The sequence below is a fragment of the Danio rerio genome, chromosome 21, assembly GCF_049306965.1.
Source record: "Danio rerio strain Tuebingen ecotype United States chromosome 21, GRCz12tu, whole genome shotgun sequence".
NCBI lineage: Eukaryota > Metazoa > Chordata > Actinopteri > Cypriniformes > Danionidae > Danio > Danio rerio.
Window position 1 is genome coordinate 4,365,297 of NC_133196.1, and position 22,392 is coordinate 4,387,688.

At 41.0% G+C, this 22,392-nt stretch overlaps 2 protein-coding genes across 4 annotated transcripts in view; one reads left to right on the forward strand and one right to left on the reverse strand.

The window, feature by feature from the left end:
- The window catches only part of dym (dymeclin), a 166,986-nt gene that overhangs the window by 133,388 nt on the left and 11,206 nt on the right, over positions 1-22,392 (reverse strand). For all 3 annotated transcript variants that reach the window (XR_012397078.1, XR_012397079.1, XM_073935700.1), the window contains exons 3-6: positions 20,830-20,882; positions 20,406-20,499; positions 17,305-17,438; positions 12,997-13,069 (exon numbers count right to left, since the gene is read on the reverse strand). Coding sequence is in view for 1 of the 3 variants with exons in the window: in XM_073935700.1 (XP_073791801.1) it covers positions 12,997-13,069; positions 17,305-17,438; positions 20,406-20,499; positions 20,830-20,882 (354 nt within the window). In the remaining 2 variants the exon portion in view is untranslated. The remainder of the gene's footprint in view (positions 1-12,996; positions 13,070-17,304; positions 17,439-20,405; positions 20,500-20,829; positions 20,883-22,392) is intronic.
- On the forward strand, positions 1,927-6,884 carry LOC141379953 (uncharacterized). The gene is made up of 3 exons (XM_073935699.1): positions 1,927-2,283; positions 2,460-6,715; positions 6,777-6,884. The coding sequence occupies exons 2-3, from the start codon at positions 2,523-2,525 to the stop codon at positions 6,859-6,861; spliced, it is 4,278 nt and encodes a 1,425-aa protein (XP_073791800.1). The 5' UTR covers positions 1,927-2,283; positions 2,460-2,522; the 3' UTR covers positions 6,862-6,884.

A 22,392-nucleotide genomic window follows, 5' to 3' on the forward strand; every position in this document is an offset into this window, starting at 1 on the left:
CATTTTGAGGGTGCAGATTGCATAAGTTTTATTAATATATATAACTTTATTTATTTTATTAATAACTATAACTTTATATATAGTTATAGTAAAAATATTTACTTTTTTCCTAAGTGTATATAACTACTACTGTACGAAAATATCAGAATTCGGTACATATTTTCTGTATTATCTTTGCGTGAACTGAGCCGATCTAATCCTGTTATAGGAATTGAACTTGCTCCCGATCAGGTTTGAGCTAGCAGAACTGTTGCTATGACAACAACTCTTGGATCAGTTTTGAAGAACGAAACCCTTCTGGATCATGTCAAATCGTCATAAAACCAAATCCAGCTAACTGAGCAATCCACGTATGAAGAACGGACCCCTGAACTAAACTTTGAGTGATGTTTATGTGACGATGCTCACTTTCTCTGTTGGTTTTCATTGCATTTTGAATTATAAGCTGAAAACACACTCATTCATTCTTGTCCAGGGCTTGAAATTAACTTTACTTGGTAACACCAGTGCTCCCAACTTCAAAAATTAAGGACAGCCACCAAAAATGAATGAGCATCATTGCAAATTGTATATTAACAGATCTATTGTATTTAAAAACAACATCAATAAGAACTAACAAAAACCAGAAACTAATATCGAACCATCTTCTGTAATGACTTATTGATTTGCACAATGATTCCAAAATGAATGTCCAGTAATTATAAATTTAATGATGATGTTGATGACAATGCTAACAATGAATGCGTCATGAGTCTTTGTCATGAGTTTCAGTTTAAACTAAGTAAAGGCGAGCTTCTTTGGTGATACTGTATTCAGAGTTAGATTTTACATTTAGCGGCCATTTGCACTGAACACGCAGTGATGTGGGCCATTAAACAGCTGATCCACTCTGAGGCCCCGTGTACACTAATACGTTTTCGTTTTAAAATGCATACGTTTTGCTACGGTTATGCCAGAGCGTTTCGGAAACGCTCAAGAGGCTGTTTTGGTTTTAAACCGCTGCTGCTCTGTGTCAGTGTGGATGGGGGGGGGGGGAACTGAGACATCTGAAAACCGAGACGTGGCTGTCATGTTCACCAGTGACCCTTCCAGACAGATCGCTGGTGAACTACAAATGTCATGTTTAGGAACTACAAGTCCTATCAGGCCATGCCAAACACCACCTGCTCATCAAGGCTGATGAGACACAGCTGAGACTTGTGATGCCTGATCATTCAGACTATTTATACACCACACATACACCAGTTTAGTACGGAGTCTTTGATGTTGATGTATGTACCTTGCATGGCCTAGCTTCTTGTTGTTGTGCCTGTTTCTTGACTTTAGCCTTGTTTATTGTTTGATTCCTGTTTGCCATCTATTTTTGACCTTATGCCAGTTTTTTGACAACGTTTTTGGATTGTCCTTTTTGTATCAGCCACTTCTGTTTGTCCCCGTTTTGCTTAAATATAATCTTATTTTATCTGCACTTGGATCCTCGTCTCTGTTGTTCCTTGCTTTGATCTCCTCACGTGACAGTGGCTGCAGACATTCACCTCTCAGATTTGGGCTTTTTCCACAATATTTAATGCACAAGGTTCAGTCTTGCATCCTTTTTCTATAAGTTCAGACTTAGATTGATGTGGAAAACAAAACTCCAGAAGACACGTCGAGTAAATATTCAAAGGGATCAGTGTACTTTATAACCTCATTCACATCATTCTGGCTACATTGTTTCACTATCTTAACAATAAAATGAAAACATAAGGAACTGTCAATTTTCAGGTTAATATTAACAACTTAACAAACACCAAAAATAAAGAGGCATCGTGTAGCTGCATTTTTATGTGAGCGTCATCTTCACTGTGTAACGAATATGGCAGCTTACCATTCATCCGCCCACCAGAGGGAGCTCTCTCCCGAATATTGACTGGGTACTTCCTCTGTGGTACTTCCTGGTAGCCACCATATATAAGCACACTGCTTATGTGTATTGTAGCGAGCCATGTAATACCACGTCGCCCTGGGCACAAATCCACACCAGCTGGATCTCTCATCAACCTCGGATCGCTCACAGCTGGACCTCATCAGCCAGGGAGAGATATAAGCCAGCCCCACACAGAAGGAAGTGAGCTTCATTTGACATGACTCCCTGCGCTAACGCTTGTCTCTCTCTGTCTCTCCCACAGCCGAGTCCAGCTCGTGACCGATCCAACACTCTACATCTCACCAGCCTTCACCATCTCCCCGGAGCACTTGAGCACGCACCTTTAAGAAGAGCACCCTTTCACCCCAATATCACTTGTAAATAAAGACACCCTCCGGGGCATTGTTTGTAACATTATCTACGGTGTTTGTGTTTTCCCTCTGCCTCGCTACAACTGGTGGAGAATGCGGGCATTGCAGAGGGAAAAATTCAGAAGAAACACTCACCATTAAGTAGAAAATAACCGCTGAATTTTTCTCTGTGTTTGTTACAGACAGGCATCCGCTCTCTCTCTCTCCCACGCTTCCTCTTACTCGGCTGTCAACATCCCGTCGCCATGTCGGTGGAAGAGGTACTGCTCCACCTAGTGGAGATCTCCAGGAAACAGAATTCCATCTCTGAGCAGCTTACAGCCAGACAGGATCGACTGGAACAGCAGCTCCGCCAGGCGGCCAGACACCATCCGACTCCCGAAGTGAGTGCGCATCATCATCTCACTAAACTCAGCGACCTGGATGATATTGACGCTTATTTACATACCTTTGAGGTTATTGCCGAGAGAGAAGGCTGGCCAAAAGAAAACTGGGCGAGAATGTTGGCTCCGTTTCTCACAGGAGAAGCGCAACGAGCATATTTTTCACTAGAGACACCTAAAAATGAAGATTACAAAGCGTTAAAAAAGGAAATATTAGCCAGAATGGGGCTATCCACAATCAGCGCAGCCCAACAGTTTTCCCAGTGGTCTTACGACGAGAAACAACCAGTGAGAACCCAAGCAGCTCAACTTTCTCGCCTGGGAAGGCTATGGTTATTGGGAGGAGATCCCTCGGCGGTCCAGGTCGCTGAGAAGGTGATCATCGAGAAGATGATGCGTGCGTTACCCCGACGTTTGCGAACACTCACCAGCATGCGAAATCCTGAGTCACTGGCCACCCTGGTGGAGGCGATCGAGCTGGCTGAAGCTCACATCGCCCGAGATAATGGGGAGAGAGCGGCTCTGCCACCCCGGAGGGTAAGTGCACCTTGGCGACCGGTGGAGGGCACAGCGCGACCAGGCGGCAGACCAGCGGTCCCCAGCCCGATGGACGAGCCGATGCCCACCGAGCCGACGACGCACTCGACCCCGGCCTGGACAGCAGGGTGCGCGGTTCACCGCAATATCCCTCCCGAAGCTCCCACCCATAAAGTCCAGCTAGAGGGAAAAACACAAACGGCCACCTTAGACACAGGAAGCGCCATCACTCTGGTTCACCCGAAAACTTTAAAATACCATCATGAAAGCAAAGGGCGAATTCCGATCACGTGTGTGCATGGTGATACCCGCCACGTACCCGCCCGAAGAGTAACCATCGCGGCGAAACCAGGTAGCTGGCGAATCGAAGTCGGGGTTGTTCCAGACCTTCCTGTGTCCCTCTTACTGGGCAGAGACTGGCCGGGGTTCGACGAACTCCTAACTCACCACCACGCTCCATCGGCTCGTTCAAAGAAGAAGAACAAGCCACGGGCTCATCGGGACCGCAAACCAGCGCTGATGACCACCGAGAGCGACAGAGGGGGTGAGTCATCTATATCTGCTAATCTATACTTTGATCTGTTTCAACAGATAACCGCAGGAGGTGACTTTGGCAGAGCACAGAGGGAAGATGAAACGCTCAAACACTGTTGGCCACAAGTACGGATCATCGACGGAAATGAGCGACTTCCCAGCCCTCACCCCCTCCCACATTTCATTGTGGAAAATGGTCTGCTGTACTGTGTCGCAGAGAGGCGGGGGGAAAAGAAGACACTACTGGTCGTTCCGAGGACCAAGAGGGAGACGGTCTTAGAACTGGCACATACCCACCCGATGGCGGGACATCTGGGAGCGGCCAACACGGTGAAAAGGATCCGCGACCGTTTCCATTGGCCGGGGCTAGACGGGGAAGTAAAGAGGTATTGCCAGGCATGTGACATCTGCCAGAGAACGTCTCCCCAACGACCACCCCCCAGCCCTCTAATACCGCTACCCATCATCGATGTGCCCTTCACCCGAATTGGTATGGACTTGGTAGGGCCTTTGCCGAAGTCGGCCCGGGGACATGAGCACATCCTTGTTATCCTCGATTATGCCACCAGATACCCTGAAGCGATTCCCCTGAGGAAAGCCACGTCATCGGCCATCGCGAAGGAGCTGTTTCTGCTATGCAGTCGAGTGGGAATCCCAACGGAGATACTGACCGACCAGGGCACCCCCTTCATGTCCCGGTTGATGGCAGACCTCTGTCACCTACTCAAGGTAAAACAGCTAAAAACCTCTGTATATCATCCACAGACGGACGGCCTTGTCGAGCGCTTTAACAAGACTCTGAAGCAGATGCTCCGACGGGTGGTGGCAGAGGACGGGCGCGACTGGGACCTCATGATCCCGTACGTGTTATTCGGTATCAGGGAAGTCCCCCAGGCCTCCACAGGATTTACCCCCTTCGAACTGCTGTTTGGCCGCCAACCCCGAGGCCTATTGGATGTGGCTCGTCAAGCCTGGGAACAGGAACCAGCCCCCCAGCGGTCGGTGATTGAACACGTACGGGACATGAGAGAACGCATCGACAAAATCATGCCCATCGTCAAACAACACCTGACCGAAGCCCAGCGCGCCCAGCAGAGATTGTATAACCGGCCCGCCCAACCCAGAGAGTTCCACCCAGGGGACAAGGTGATGATACTCATACCTACCACAACGTCGAAGTTCCACGCATCCTGGAAGGGACCATACACCGTGGTAGAAAGGGTAGGGCCGGTAAATTATCGAGTCCGTCAGCCGGGACGAAGACGGGAAGAACAACTCTACCACATAAATCTTATGAAGAAGTGGGTTGCAGCTCCAGGTCATCTCGTTGCCTTCGCTGAAGAAACTCTTCCCGTTGTCCACATTGGTGAGCAACTCTCACCAAACCAGAAGGCGGAGCTGCAAGCCTTGGTTGGTCAGTTCAAGGATGTGTTCTCAGAGAAACCGGGCCGAACCTCCATCATCCAACACAACATTATCACTCCTCCTGGCACCATCGTCCGGCAAAGGCCTTATCGAGTTCCAGAGGCTCGCAGGCTGGCTATCGACGAGGAGATCCAGAAGATGAGAAGGTTAGGCATCATCGAACCATCCCGTAGCCCGTGGTCCAGCCCAATAGTGATGGTCCCCAAACCCGATGGCACCCTCCGTTTCTGTAACGACTTCAGGAAACTCAATGAGATCTCCAAGTTCGACGGATACCCCATGCCTCGGGTGGACGAGCTGCTGGATAGGCTGGGTGGAGCCCGATTTATCTCAACCATCGACCTCACCAAAGGCTACTGGCAGTTACCACTCAGTGAAGACGCCAAGGAGAAAACCGCCTTCTCCACACCCGGTGGGCACTGGCAATACCGGGTTCTTCCCTTCGGGCTCCACGGGGCCCCAGCCACATTCCAAAGAATGATGGACATCCTGCTGAGGCCCCACCAGCCATATGCAGCAGCCTACCTGGACGACCTCATCGTCCACTCAGAGTCATGGGAAGAACACCTATCCCGGTTACGGAGGGTGCTCTTAGATCTTCGACGGGCTGGGCTCACAGCTAATCCCAAGAAATGCCACCTGGGTCTAGCCGAAGCCAGATACCTCGGGTTCCACATTGGACGAGGTCTCATACAGCCACAGCAAAACAAGGTCAAGGCACTACAGGAAACTCCACAACCCACCACAAAGACCCAGGTACGTGCATTTCTGGGGTTAGCGGGCTACTATAGATGTTTCATACCTAACTTCTCATCCATAGCCAGCCCTTTGACAGACCTGACCAGAAAGGGGCAGCCGGAGAGGATAAGATGGACCAAGGAAGCCGACGATGCGTTCCGAGCCCTAAAGAAGTCCCTCACGTCCTCACCGGTACTGCACGCACCTGACTTCGGCTGCCCCTTCATTCTACAGACGGATGCTTCCGACTCGGGCCTGGGCGCGGTCCTCTCCCAGGTCCACGGCGATGAAGAACATCCCATAATGTACGTGAGTCGGAAGCTGACCCCCGCAGAGACCCGCTACGCAACGGTGGAGAAGGAGGCCCTGGCGATCAAGTGGGCAATCCTGGAGCTAAGGTACTATCTCCTTGGCAGGAAATTCACTCTGGTGACCGACCACGCCCCGCTACAATGGATGGCGACAGCGAAGAACAACAACGCTCGGGTCACCAGGTGGTTCCTGTCGCTCCAGGATTTCAACTTCGACGTACAACATCGAGCCGGGGCCTCCCACGGAAACGCAGACGGACTCTCACGGCTCTGGTCAGGATGGGCAGGTCTGTCGAAACATTCTACCCCCCCTCTCAATACACTGCTCTTCCTTCGCAGGACACCCAGGACCAGGACGACGCTAAGGGGGGGGGAATGTAGCGAGCCATGTAATACCACGTCGCCCTGGGCACAAATCCACACCAGCTGGATCTCTCATCAACCTCGGATCGCTCACAGCTGGACCTCATCAGCCAGGGAGAGATATAAGCCAGCCCCACACAGAAGGAAGTGAGCTTCATTTGACATGACTCCCTGCGCTAACGCTTGTCTCTCTCTGTCTCTCCCACAGCCGAGTCCAGCTCGTGACCGATCCAACACTCTACATCTCACCAGCCTTCACCATCTCCCCGGAGCACTTGAGCACGCACCTTTAAGAAGAGCACCCTTTCACCCCAATATCACTTGTAAATAAAGACACCCTCCGGGGCATTGTTTGTAACATTATCTACGGTGTTTGTGTTTTCCCTCTGCCTCGCTACAACATTCATTGCGAAGTATTGCCAGTTTCACTGCCTACTAAGCGTTTTTCCTACTGCTATTTCTGCCATTGTGTTATGACCTTTTTGCCTGCTCTTTTGACTACTGTTTTTGGATTTTGGACTCTGCCTTGTTTGCCTTTTTGGACTGCCTCTTTGTTTGCTTATCGTTGCCTGGTTCATGATCACGATTCTGCCTATTGTTTGATACTAGTTGTTTGTTTAATAAACCTCCAGCTTTTGGATTCAATCCGCCTCCATGTCTTCACCTACGGCTCCCTCACACACTGCATGCATATTTATAACAAAACAGAGGCTGTGACATGACTGCCTCCTTTCATTATTATTGAAAAGTATAAAACATACCAGCTCTTTAGCTGAATATCAATATTAATAATCAATAATGGCCATTATAAAAATGTAATGTACAATGAGTTTATACTATATAAGAAATAAAGGCAAACAATCAGTCAATATGCAGAATCAGTGTCAGCGTTACATTAATTAATATATTAACTTATATCTTTGCGCTCAGCCAAAACACGTTACCTGAGAACAAGTAATTCAAAGACCAAAGTCAAAAGACCAAAGTCGGTAAATATGCTGTGATATATAGACAACAAGATGAATTAAATATCACGGTTAACTAATATAGTGAGATTAGATCCAGCGGTAGATCCTTGATGAACAGTCCGACGTGCGCTGCTCTCACCTGGGGTTTTGTGCTCAAAGCACCCGCTGACTGCCTGGAGCTCGGACAAGCTCATATGCTGCAATGCATGCCAGAGTGTGTGTGTGGTCACGTGATGTGGTTTTCAGTGGACGGAGATCCGTTCAGAATTGCTAGATGAAACAGCAGTGTGGACGTGGATCATTTTCATTCTAAAATGCTGTTTTTAGTGTAAACGGGGCCTGAGCCTTTCAACACTAGCCCCTTTCACACAGTGATACCGGTAAATATCTGGAAAAATTCCGGAATGACATTACTGGTATGTTCAAAAAAGCGCTGTTCACACAGGCGAGGATGTTACGGAAATTTTCCAGAAAAGACCGTTCACACATCCATTCCAAAATACCGGTAAATTCTGACATCATTTACCACAAATGACCCTTAAACGGCTGCGCTTGTAATTGTAAACATTTGACTACATTACAAACTCTGTGGATGATCAGTATTGTGAACAATTTCGATGAAAAGATATAGAGAAACACTTTCGCATGTCGAGATGTTCATGATATGTGTGTGTACTGGGGCTCACAGGCTGTTTCACAGGCACACGCAAAGCTTGAAGTAACAGCGGCTTAACATAAGCATCTTATCGATGATTATTTACACAGTTGGCATTAAGAAGAACATTTAAACATTATCTGACTAACTTCTAGCAGCTAAACGCGTCTGGGAAAATATTCTCATAAACCGCGTGGACGTAAACGCGTCTGACTGTTCTGATTGGCTAAAGCAGACGTCTCACGTCAGCACGTTCTAGACATGCACGCGCTCTTTCCGGCAATCTTACTTCTGCATTCCCACAGCGCAGCATTCCGGCAAATTACCGGTAATGTTACAACTTCTCTTTCCGGAAAATAGCCAGAACAAATTTACCGGTATTTTCAAAAAGGACCTGTTCACACATACAACCTTTCCGGAAAATTGCCGGTAATTTTCCGGAAAGGTCTGTATGTGTGAAAGGGGCTACTTTCTCTAAAAACACTCGACTGATCTTGGCTGGCGGATCAATAATCACCAACTAGATGAAATTGAGTGCAAATGCAACCAAATGATTGCAATTTCAAGCTGTGCTGTCATTTTTACACAACACTTGCACCAGTTTCGCAAATTTGCACCAAACACGTTCTTACAATCACTGCATATCTATATAAAAAACCTGTGCATTTATAAAGTGTGCCTCACACTGGTGAGTGGGTTTGACAAACCACCCGTAGAAACACTTTTCTCTATATATAAAAACACTCCCTCTACTAACTTTAGCACTTAGTTCTCTAAGCTCTAACAGTTTCTTTGTATAATTAGCACTTGTTGTCTGTATTGCCACTTGTTGAATTGCTGAATGCTTCCTCAGTTGTAATTGGCTTTGGACAAACGCATCAGCTAAATTATTAAATGTACATGTAAAATGTAAATGTATAAGCTCAGGCTATTTATTTAACAACATCTGTATGCAAATATAGATTGCATCTAAAAACTATACTGTATATTACTCAATTTTTATTAATTTCTAAAGTGATTTCTGCCACTAAACATTGTGACAGCAATATCATAACAAACCCAAATGTTAAATAAATAATTATATTGGTGCCGATCTCATAAAAAATATTCAGGTCATATTTCACCCAAAAATTCAAAGGAAAACAATGCGATAAATTATAAATGCATGGCTGTTTATAATTTAGTGCCGCGCCTGCTACCACAGCTACTCTTCAGAATAACAGAATAAGCAAATACATAAAACTACGTAAAACAACAGATGAAAATAATAAAAGTTATAGGTTTTTAAAGAAGTTTTCCTCTCATTTAATTACAAATTTTTGTATACAAAGTTATTAAAGTCAAGTTAAACCAAAATCTTATAATCTACCATTGGTCACCTTTTATTTTATGGTACAATTTTGACTATTAATAAAGCATTATCTATGATTTGTATAAACAATGACATCTGCACTAAGCATAAAAAATAATAATAAATAAAATAAATAAGTAAATAGGGGAAATTTAAGAACTAAGCAGTGAGATACACACACTCACACGCCATCATCATTTTCATCTCATCTGGATTTCATTCGGTTCTCTTTATAAACTGGGTGGACTACAACAACACTCTAGGACATGACGAACAGATCAACATTCATGAGAGCTGCTAAATCAATCTGCCCTAAAATACATAAAAATGTGGAAACACACAGAAGGAGAGCTGAATAATGCAGAGCTGCTGGGTGTGTGTGTGTGTGTGTGTGTGTGTGTGTGTGTGTGTGTGGAAGCGTCACTCAATAAATTATGGCTTCATGCATGAAGGTGTCCTCCACTCAGGTGTGTAAATGACAGCGGGTCACACAGAGGGCTGATGGGATACACGGCGCTCGGGGAGTTTTAAACATGAAAGAGTGCATGTAAAAAATGCATTTAAAGAGCCTCTGGTACGCTGTTTTAAATGTTTCTGTTTTCGGTTTTGGAGCCTTCTGGAATATGTTCATGTGCATTCATGACAACAAAAATAACTTTAATTTTCTCCTAATATTCAAGGAAGCATCAGCTCTTTTCTCCTAGGCTATGTTCACACTATTTGTGTGTGTTAATCATGTTCTGTTAAATATTTGCTGCTATCTGAATATAGGTGTTTAAATGATTTGCTGTCAATTTTCTTTGCCAAAACACAATCTCATAGCCTGCTAGCCCTATGAAAGCCATTATAATTAACTTTTTCATTTAATAATTGTATATAGGCTACAGTACTGTGCTACAGTGGTGATGGACATCAAACAAAATGAATCAAATTTCAGACTTATAGGACTAAAGGTTCTTTCTAATGGCCTGGTTAAAAAAATGTCTGCATGTATTCTGTTGGTTTTCATTTGATTATTATGTTGGTGCTTTATTAATTAAAATGGTGTATAAACGCAACCTGACTTTGAAAATGCATCTAGTGGAACGACTAATTATGTTAAGTAGTTTAGAGATGTTTCTTTTGTGGGCGAGACAATAATTTAGCAGATGTTTAAATTCCCAGCTATATTACACACTACATGAAAGTCAATATATGACAAAGAATAATAGAGACACTTTAAAAAGCTAACCTCGACTAACTTCCCTTACACCTTAACCCACCTTTAAACCTACCCACACCACCAAACCTGTCCATAACCCAACCTCTCTCCCAACTAATATTAAGTGGCCTTAACTAATATGTACTTACATAGGAACTAATAGTTTGTTACAATGTACAAATTGTGTAAATACATGTATTTACTGTGTACTTATGCTTGATTAAATACATGTATGTAATTACATCTGTAATTAACTTTTGTAATTACATTTGTAAATACACTGTTGACCATCCCTTACACCTTAACCCACCCCTAAACCTACCCACACCACCAAACCTGTCCATAACCCAACCTCTATCCCAACTCAAGAGCACCACAAGTGTTCTCAAATACATTATGAACACAGTAAGTACATCGTATTTATTTTTTTGATGTAAGTACATAGTAGTTAGGGACACTTAATATAAAATGGGACCTCAAATTATACTGAGTTTAGACTTCATGATTGTAGATCTGATTTTGACTCGACCGGTTTTGAAAAATCAATGACAAATGCCTAAAATCACAGGCAAATCGATGCTCGTTAACGTAAGTAACAATCACACAGTGTGAACCATCAAACATGTGATCTGAGAGAATCACAGATGAGGATGTTGGGAGATTGCAGAAGTTAAAAGGGCTTGTTTTGGTGTATTTGGACCCAAGAAATTAAGAAAAAACTAGCGTAAGTTTGGCAGGAGCACCCTTGTCTGTTTGACATGTCATCTGAACAATACCTGGGTCAAAAAGAAAAAAAGTTGAAGAGAAATTGCCAATTCTCTTCAAAAGCCAGGTGATAAAAATAAGTACATTTTCACTAAAGGCTTCTTTCTCATTCTGTAGTTTGCAACAAAAGATATACTACGTGACATATTTTTGTGTTTGGTTGTGAGACGCAAGTTGTGGATCGAGACAAAGTTGTTGGCAATTCTCCTATTGTAAAATCATGCAGTGTGAAACCCCCAGTCGCCAATCCATCTTGCAGTGTAAACACAGCACAGACAGAACACTAGCCCAGATAGTAATGCAGTATGAAAACATCTGTGATGCGACTACTTTGAAAATAGTGCAGTCTGAACTTGGCATTAGTTTCACTGCCGAATGATATTTAACCCTGATGCTTATTGAACTAAACTGAATCAACAGTGAACTGACTGCAGTCCAATAATGACAATATTGTCCTTTTAGAGATTTGGGTCTCATATTTAATAAAATTAGCATAATTAGCATAATCGCAGATAAGGATGTTGGGAGGTTGGAGAAGTTAAAAGGGCTTGTTTTGGTGTATTTGGACCCAAGAAATTAAGAAAAAACTAGCGTGTGTTTGGCAGGAGCACCCTTGTCTGTTTGACGTGTCATCTGAACAATACCACAACTGGGTCAAAAAGAAAAAGTTGAAGAGAAAATGCCAATTCCCTTTAAAAGCCAGGTGAGAAAAATAAGTCAATTTTCTACCCCACTAAAGGCTTCTTATTATGTAGTTAACAACAAAAGATATACTACGCTTTGTGTTTGGTTGTGAGACGCAAGTTGTGGATCGAGTTGTTGGCAATTCTCCTATTGTAAAGTCATGCAGTGTGAAACCTCCAGTCGCCGATCCATCTTGCAGTGTAAACACAGCACAGACAGAACACTAGCCCAGATAGTAATGCAGTATGAAAACATCTGTGAGGCGACTAATTTGAAAATTGTACAGTCTGAACTTGGCATTAGTTTCACTGCCGAATGATATTTAACCCTGATGCTTATTGAACTAAACTGAATCAACAGTGAACTGACTGCAGTCCAATAATGACAATATTGTCCTTTTAGAGATTTGGGTGTCATATTTAATGCCTTTGCATTATTTATTCTGTTATTGTCTTGTTTCTTTTTCTCTATGGATTCTTTTTCTTTTCCTCTTTATTAGTATGTAGGTGCTGTATGGACTAAAATTATGTATAAACGTCATTTGACTTTGAAAATGCATCTGGTGGCATGACTAATTATGCTAATCCTACTTGAACTTCATTTGGAAAAAGTTTAGGAAAGTATTTTCGTGTAAATAATGACAGCGACACCTCATTGTTTGAGTCAGAATTGACCTTCACACACTGTGTGTGAAAGACACATCACATATCACGACAATAACACACTCTCACACTGATCATCATTTAGCAGAAATCCAGAACAAAACACACACACACACATTTCTTCTTCTTCTGCTGTACTCACAGAAGCGGTACTTCTACGATGAGATGCACCAAATTACAGACTAGCTCCTCCAGAAGATCCTCGCTGATGGAGTCTGAAAACACACATCAAATAAAAAAAATGATGATGTCACTAGCTACGTTTCCAGCCAAAAATATTAACTAAATTGATGTGCATTTAACTGCAATACACATAAAACATCTGTGAATAAAGTGCTGTTTCTATACAATAAGTCAAAGAGAACAAAATAGTCATTTCCTGATCAACTGGTGGTAAATATCCTACAGAAAAAGCCACTGTAGTCTTTTTTTCTCTAATAAATTATTTGCACCTCAGAAAACTAAATGCAATGAACTTTTGCAGACGTGAGACGCTTTTTGTGAATGCAGACAGATGCTCAAGACAGTTCTGGAGGTATTATTATAGTAATAATAGTAATACTGAACCACTGTGATGACAGACTTTGGCTGAGGAGTTTTAGAAAGACCAAGACACCAGAATGTGCTCAAAACATTAGGATCGTATCGTGTATCGACTATAGGCAAAGATATTGCAGAGAGCTGAGACTTATGACAATTTTAAGAGCATATTTAGCTCGTTTCGCATCAATGTAGACCCATTACATGTTTTACTTACAGTATTGAATAAAATTAATAGTATTATTATTTTTAATCTTCATCATTATTATTAAATTAACCACAAATAATTTGACAGCTTCAGGTGTTTGCATCAACATCACTTGACTGATGCTCTCGCTCTGTCACTCTCTCTCTCTCTCAGCAGCAGTTGACATGCGCTGCACGTGAGGGCACTACACAGGGCATGTCACAACAAATTAATTTGCAACTTTGTTGCATGAAAATAATAGGCTAAATAACAAAATGGATTTAATTAAAAAGAAGTTAAATAAAATTATTTGTAAAAATGAAACAAACGAAAAAGAAAATGAAAGAACTAAGAGCTGATGTGGGGCGAGGGAGTGGCGCAGTAGGTAGTGCTGTCGCCTCACAGCAAGAAGGTCGCTGGTTCGAACCTCGGCTCAGTTGGCGTTTCTGTGTGGAGTTTGCATGTTCTCCCTGCCTTCGCGTGGGTTTCCTCCGGGTGCTCTGGTTTCCCCCACAGTCCAAAGACATGCGGTACAGGTGAATTGGGTAGGCTAAATTGTCCGTAGTGTATAAGTGTGTGTGTGAATGTGTGTGTGGATGTTTCCCAGAGATGGGTTGCGGCTGGAAGGGCATCCGCTGCGTAAAACTTGCTGGATAAGTTAGCGGTTCATTCCGCTGTGGCAACCCCGGATTTATAAAGGGACTAAGCCGACAAGAAAATGAATGAATGAATGAATAAGAGCTGATGTGTTGCGGTAATACACAATCATTGGTCATTTGAGAGAGCACTCCTGCAAGATTCTCTCTTGCTTTCAGTTATTTACTTTTCATTTATATCCATTATTAAAAGCCTATTTAAGTTTTAAGATGGCCTACAGCCTATTTTTTGAGTGCATGCATTGACTGCTTCTTTAAAAACATGGAATATATGTGTCTTATTTGTGTTTAATTCTATGAAATGATAAACACATTTGTTTAGAAAATATCCTATTTATTTAATTACAAAATGTTAGGCCTATACTTATTTACAGGCTATAAATTTATATTTTATTTGTTTATTTAAACTAGCTTATATACATTGAATTAAATTACAGCCTGCATTTTAACATTCGTTTTGGCTTTATTGAACTGTTGAACAGACTATTAATAACTAATCAAAGAACATTTGACTGAGCTCAGGGAAAAGTTTTATATGTAGGCCTACAGTCTAAAATGAATATGCGATCCGACGATATGACAATCTGAAAATTTCGTATATCGCTAACACTACAAAACACTGGTTTGTGCATTATTATGTGCTGTCTCATTAAAACCATTTTTATTATCACATAATCTGTTAAAAACAGATCACATGACTTTTTTGATGCGCATGCTGGTATTTATTCGGTAACTGTGTTTCCATGGTAGTTTCTTATCAGGTAAAATGTTTTTCCTGCAGTGTGCAGAAGCTTTTTAAATGCATTTCATAAATGTTGCCACATCTTGGTGTTTCCATTAAGATTAAGTTTTTCCAATATTCTAAAATGCACATTTAAATATGTGGTGGATGAATATAGTTAGTGTAGTCTGAAGGAAGTTTCTTGAGGTCAGTGAAGTTGTATAATGATCACAGTGACTGGTCAGAGATGACATTTGTGCTAATATGCGGGAGCATTTGGCTGAAGGTTGTGACACATTGAGCGACTGAGAAACTGTCTGGACGCACAGACAGATGGACCAAAGCCAGAGATCCAGACAGTCCTTTTGGTGTTTACTGTTTACAGAATTTGAGTTTAGCAAGTGCTCAAAAACACTTTTATTTTTGTCTTTTAACCATTATTAATAAGAACTACACTAGAGAGAGAGCACAGAAAGGCTATTATTGAAATAACGCTTCAATTAATAAATAAAAATGTCATACTTTGTTTTTAGAAATATTTCCTTGGTAAAATGATGAAAATTATTTTGACAACCCAAATTACCAACCAGAAAAGAAAAAGACTAAAATGCATAAATCATAGGATATAAATACAACAAATAAATAAGTAAGTAAATAAATAAATCTGCTCTATACACAAAAAATGTAGCCTATACCCTAAAATAAATGAGCAAAACAGAGACAAATGATGTATTATTTCACACAGATAATGTAAGGACTAGTCTGGAGTATTTATGTCTTTACATAAAAGTCAGATTTTGGGATATATTTTCTCCGGGTCCTCCGGTTTCCCCCAAAATCCTAAAACATGGACTATAGGTGAATTAGAATAACTAAATTTGCCATAGGGTATGAGTGTGTGTGTGAATGTGAGTGTGTACGGGTGTTTCCCAGTACTGGGTCGCGGCTGGAAGGGCATCCGATGCATAGAACATTTGCTGGAATAGTTGGCGGTTCATTCTGCTGTGGCAACCCCTGATAAATCAGGGGCTAAGTCGAAGGAAAATGAATGAATGCTATAAAAGTGTGCATGCAGTATAATGATTTTTTTAGGTCATGTTAGATGTTTATTATCTAAAACAGTGTTTCTCAAACTTTTTTCACAAAGTACCACCTCAGAAAAAATAGTCTCTATTCATATTCATACTTATACCATTTTTGATAAATTTTGAAATATATTGTGCATGTGCATATGACATATTTGTAAAACCTTTTGAAATCTAAACACTGACTTGTATGTAGATTGGTAGGGAACCCGTTTTTCCTCAGAGGATGTCAAAACATTGCCGCAGCTCTGATACAAGTTTTATTCATGGAGAAAATTAAAAAGCACTGAAGTTTGGGTGTTCTATGTTTGTCTGAGATAAGTAGTCTACCGAAATAATATTCCACATAAAATATGAAGTTGATTGGTCGGTTCTTGTCACGTGACTCACAGTGCAGCATTTTGAAAAGCTAAGGTGCCATTTACACTAATGCGTTTTAGTTTGAAAACGCAAAAGTTTTGCTACGGTTACACCATCCGTCCACACTACGGCACACGAGCGCCGAAAACGGAGCGTTTTGGAAACGCTGGAGAGGCTGTTTTCATTCTAAAACGCAGCTGCTCCGTCTCAGTGTGGATGAGGGAAAATAAACATTTTAAGCACAGTGCTTTGATAACAGGCTTTAGAGAACAGCCAATACTGATCACATCGGCATTATCGTACGCATCAAATGATTAAAATTGTATTCACTTTTCTCTTATTTTTTTCATTACCCAGCGATTCCTCCGTGCACCACTAGAAGTAACCCCGCCTACCACTAGTGTTACACATACCACAGTTTGAAAACCACTGATGTAAAATATTACACTAGGAGATGATATGTTTATCATCTAAAATATGTTGATTATCTTATTTTCTATTATAAAAAACAACAATTAAATCTGTTCTGTTTACAATTTGCTAACAAGGTATAAATCTGGTCACGCTTTATTTTATTTTAAAGTACAATTCTGTGTATTAACGAACCATTATCTATGACTTTTAGCTCAATCAACTCCTAACTTGCTGCTTGTTAATAGTTATTAAGGTTGGGTTAAAGTATTGGGTATAATTAGGAATGTAGAATAAAATCATGCAGAATATGTGCTTTAGAGGTACTAATAAACAGCCAATATCCTTATAATAAGCCAATAATTAATAGAGAGAATTGCTGCTTAAACTAAAGTGTTACCAAAAATCTTGCTCTATATATGAGGGCCACATAACCGAGCTCAAAAAGTGGACATGAATCCAGTGTAAGCGTTGAATGAGTGTGTCATACCATATGTTCCCGGCGCCCTCTCCTGGTAGGAGAACTGTAGATGCAGCTCTTCTTCACTCATCTCCCTGATGAAGACCTTCAGCAAACAGCGCACCAGGAACAGAGCATTATGGGCCTGCCAGATGAACAACTGACTACAGAGAGAAACAGAAAGAGAGGGAGAAAGATGATTACTGACTGTGAACTGCAGCTTCACCCTGTCAGCGGCAAACCAGTACTGGGAAACCCCCATACACTCTCATGCACTACAGCCAATTTAGTTCATTTAATTCACCTATAGTGCATGTGTTTGGATTGTGTTGGAGCACCCGGAGGAAACCCATGCTAACACGGGGAGAACATGCAAACTTCACACAGAAATGCCAACTGACCCAGCCGGGACTTGAACCAGTGACCTTCTTACTCTGAGGTGACAGTGCTAACCACTGGGTCGCCCAGTATAAAACTGTATTTTGCGATTTCAGCTTTTTTACAATATTTACAATATTATTTTATGTAAAAATTATTATTATTATTATATGGCCTTCCCCTTAAGCCCGACCCTCAAAGGAAAAATTTGAATGTCAAAATCCTGTTGAGTATGATTTTAAAGCATTTTTGTTTCTTTAATTTTGAGGACACAAAGCAAGTCCTCATTTACCACCCTAATAGAGGTCATATCCATGTCACTATACAATTTTGTGTCCTCGTAAACCACATAAACAAGTACACACACATGCTGTCAGACGCAGAAGTGGTGACTGTATGATTATGGGTTGCTGTAATGATAAACGTGTGCAGCAGTCACATCAGCTGAGGCTGTATCTGTTCTCATAAATCTGTGCTTCAGTCACTCCCTCATCTGGATTTATGCTTCAGCAACACTTTCAGCACAAACATCAGATGTGTGAGACGCTGCTATTCCCATGGGAAAATCATATCAGAAACATCTTATTAAATCGTCCGAAGCGATTAGTGAAATAATGTTGGGAAAAGCCTGTGTGGGAAAAGATATTTTAAGAATTCTGAAAAATAAAATCTCAGGATCTGAGAACTGGGACATTCATTTACATTTATTATCATATTAAAATAGAAACTTAAACACACAAGACTCATTAAGCTTAAATGTAATTGTTGCTAATTAAAATACTGCATAAATAATAAATAAATAATATTTTTGACCAACTCTCAGTGAACATAGGTCATATATTTTAGTGCATTAGAACAAAACAGATTTATTAAAGGGATATATCTATTAAAATAATATTTTAGTCACCAAACATCTTTAGAAATAGAAATATAATATATTTAAGTGAATGCAAAATATTCCAAAAACAAATTACTAACTACAAAATTCCAACAATTTCATTTATTTTCATTCATTGATTTTATTTTCGGCTTAGTCCCTTTTTTATTAATCCGGGGTCGCCACAGCGGAATGAACCGCCAACTTATCCAGCAAGTTTCACGCAGCGGATGCCCTGCCAGCTGTAAACCATCTCTGGGAAACATCCATACACATTCACACATTCACACTCCTACACTACGGACAATTTAGCCTACATAATTTACCTGTACCGCAGGTCTTTGGACTGTGGGGGAAACCGGAGCACCCGGAGGAAACCCACGCGAACGCAGGGAGAACATTTTTAAAGTTGTTATTTAATATTTTTCCCTCACATATACATTTGGGCTACTAATTTTTGGACTATTATCATAAGTTATTTCATTAGATTAGTATATGTACAAATATAATATTATAAAACATCCTATAGAAAACAGATTTGTGAGGGGTTTACTTATATGCTGATCACTGTATATACACTCACCGGCCACTTTATTAGGTATACCTGTCCAATTGCTCGTTAATGCACATTTCTAATCAGCCAGTCACATGGCAGCAACTCAATGCATTTAGGCATGTAGACATGGTCAAGACGATCTGCTGCAGTTTAAACCAAGCATCAGAATGAGGATTTTTGGGGATTTTTACAAAAACCATCTCTAGGGTTTACAGAGAATGGTCTGAATAAGAGGAAATATCTAGTGAGCAGCAGTTCTGTGGGCGCAAATGCCTTGTTGATGCCAGAGTTCAGAGGAGAATGGCCACACTGGTTCCAGCTGATAGAAAGGCAACAGTCACTCAAATAAGCCCTTGCTACAACCGAGCTCTGCAGAAGAGCATCTCTGAACACACAACATGACCAACCTTGAGGCAGATGGGCTACAGCAGCAGAAGAGCACACCGGGTGCCGCTCCAGTCAGCTCAGAACAGGAAACTGAGGCTAAAATTCACGCAGGCTCACCAAAACTGGACAATAGAAGATTGGAGAAATGTTGCCTGCTCTGATGAGTCTCCATTTCTGCTGCCACATTCAGATGGTCGGGTCAGAATTCGATGTCAACAACATAAGAGCATGAATTTACCTTCCTTGTATCAAAGGTTCAGGCTGGTGGTGGTGGTGTAATGGTGTGGGGGATATTTTCTTGGCACACTTTGGGTCCATTAGTACCAATTGAGCATCGTGTCAACGCCACAGCCTGCCTGAGTATTGTTGCTGACCAAGTCCATCCCTTTATGACCACAGTGTACACATCTTCTGATGGCTACTTCCAGCAGGATAACATGCTGTGTCATAAAGCGTTAATCATCTCAGACTGGTTTACCTGAACATGACAATGAGTTCATTGTACTCAAATGGCCTCCACAGTCACCAGATCTCAATTCAATAGAGCACCTTTGGGATGTAGTGGAACGGGAGATTCACATCATAGATGTGCAGTCGACAAATCAATGCCATATCATGTCAATATGGAGCAAAATCTCTAGAGGAATATTTCCAGCACCTTGTTGAATCTATGAAACGAAGGATTAAAGCAGTTCTGAAGGCAAAAGTGGGTCGAACCCAGTACTAGTAAGGTGTACCTAATAAAGTGACAGGCGAGTATATATATATAATGTTATTGACAATACAGAAAAAACAGTAAAAATAATTTTAAATACAGAATCTGTTCACTAACAAATATTTTTACAGTGTTCATAGTTCAATAACAGATGACACAAAAAACACATTAAAAGCCATAGAAATAAGCACACCTCAATGTAGAGGTTTCTGACTTACTCTTGGCATTCTGTGGAAATCTTCAGCTCTTTGGTTCTGCTGAGAAAAACTCTCACCAACGCCCCGAAGTTCCCGGACCTGGGGTTATTCTCAACTATGAAGATGATCAAAAACACAAAACATCATTCCCATACCAACTTAAGGCTGTTCATGTAACTGTACGTGCTACTAAACCAGATCAACTCAACACATTTAAGATCCCTGTGATTTAGTTGTTAAAAAAAAATGGATCAATAAACTCTATAAATTATACACAGTCCGTGATAAAAGCAAAGCTGACATGTGATCGGTATCAGTCTGAATGCTGTGGCTTCATGCGCCTGCAATTACAGAGCTTTATTTCACAAGATAGAGGCTCTGAAATCAGTGCGTGTCTGGACTATAATGAAACGGCAGTAAATCACTCATAGAAACACACACATACTCAGAGTCTTGGCCAGCGGGACGACAGCCTCCTCCAGGAGTTTAGCATCAGCACTGCAAACACACACACACAGAGACAGAGAGAGAGAGAGAGACAGAGAGAGAGAGAGGAAGATTAGGATCATATACACTTGAAAACTTATTGTCTGATGCTCTTTATTTAAACAATTCATTCACTCATTCATTATCCTTCAGCTTAGTCCCTTTATTCATCAGGGGTCTCCACAGCGGAATTAACCGCCAACTATTCCAGCATATGTTTTACACAGCAGATGCCCTTCCGGCTGCAACCCAGTAGTGAGAATCATCCATAGACACTCATTCACACGCACTCATACACTACGGCCAATTTAGTTTCTTCAATTCCCCTAAAGCGCATGCCTGGACTTGAATCAGCGACCTTCTTGCCTTGAGACAACAGTGCTAACCACTGAGCCACCGTGCTACCCTATTTAAACAGTTCATTTTAATTGAACACAACTTTATAAGGTTTCTACTTCATAGAGTTGACTTAAAACATTTTTTATTAACTTAAATTGAACCTGCAACCTATGGATTACACGTCCAATTTCCCTTACTATTAGGCAGCAACTACCCCTAAATTAATGCCAACTAACCCAGCCGGGACTTGAACCAGCAACCTTCTTGCTGCGAGATGACAGTGCTAACCACTGAGCCACCATGTCACCTTTAATAGTTTTTTTTTTTACTCTGAATTTGTATTGAAACCCCAAAATAACCCCTTTAAAATGCCTGTAACCCTCACATTGCATTCATGTCTGTTTTGACCAGGAAGAATAAACAAAAAAAATTATAAAAATGCATAGATTTAGTATGCTAATACAACTTTGCAAATTCAGACCCTCAAAACCCATATTAATTTGACGGGGTCTTTTTTAAATTATTATTGTTATTTATGTTTTTATTTTCTATTTTTGTCTGCACTAAATGTTTATAATTTTTGTGCTTTCTGTACTGGAAACTCCCAACACTGAGACAAATTGAAATAAAATGTAAGACTCGAAATAAAGCTCTTTCTGAATCTGATTTTAAAAAAATTAAAAATTAAAAAAAAAATCACATGAAAGTTTCCTTTTTCAGAACCTTTTGGACTTTAGGTGTGTATGAAGCACATTTAGGAAAAACACAATATAATGCAAGTTAACTATATCTGATTAATCCAGAAAAACTTATCCAAGTCATAATTAGTGCCAAACAGAATCTGCTGCACAAGCAAAAATATGCAGATTTCCACAAAATTTTTAGCCAATCATTGAATCTGTTTATTTACTTTACTAAACATGTATAAATATATATTCATGTAGTTTTTATTTTAACTTCAGAAATGTAATGAACCAAATTGTACATGTTAATATGATTTAACCACAATACAGTTTGTGAAGTATTGTTTTATTTCTTTAAGTCAATGTAATCTATGAAGTTTACCATCTGTTTAAACCACTTATTTAAAATGAGCTGAAAAAACACAAATCTTTAGGGTTTTTTTCGGCAATTTTTTTGTTTAATTCACTTTCATTTGTAAAAACTAATAAATTAACTTAAT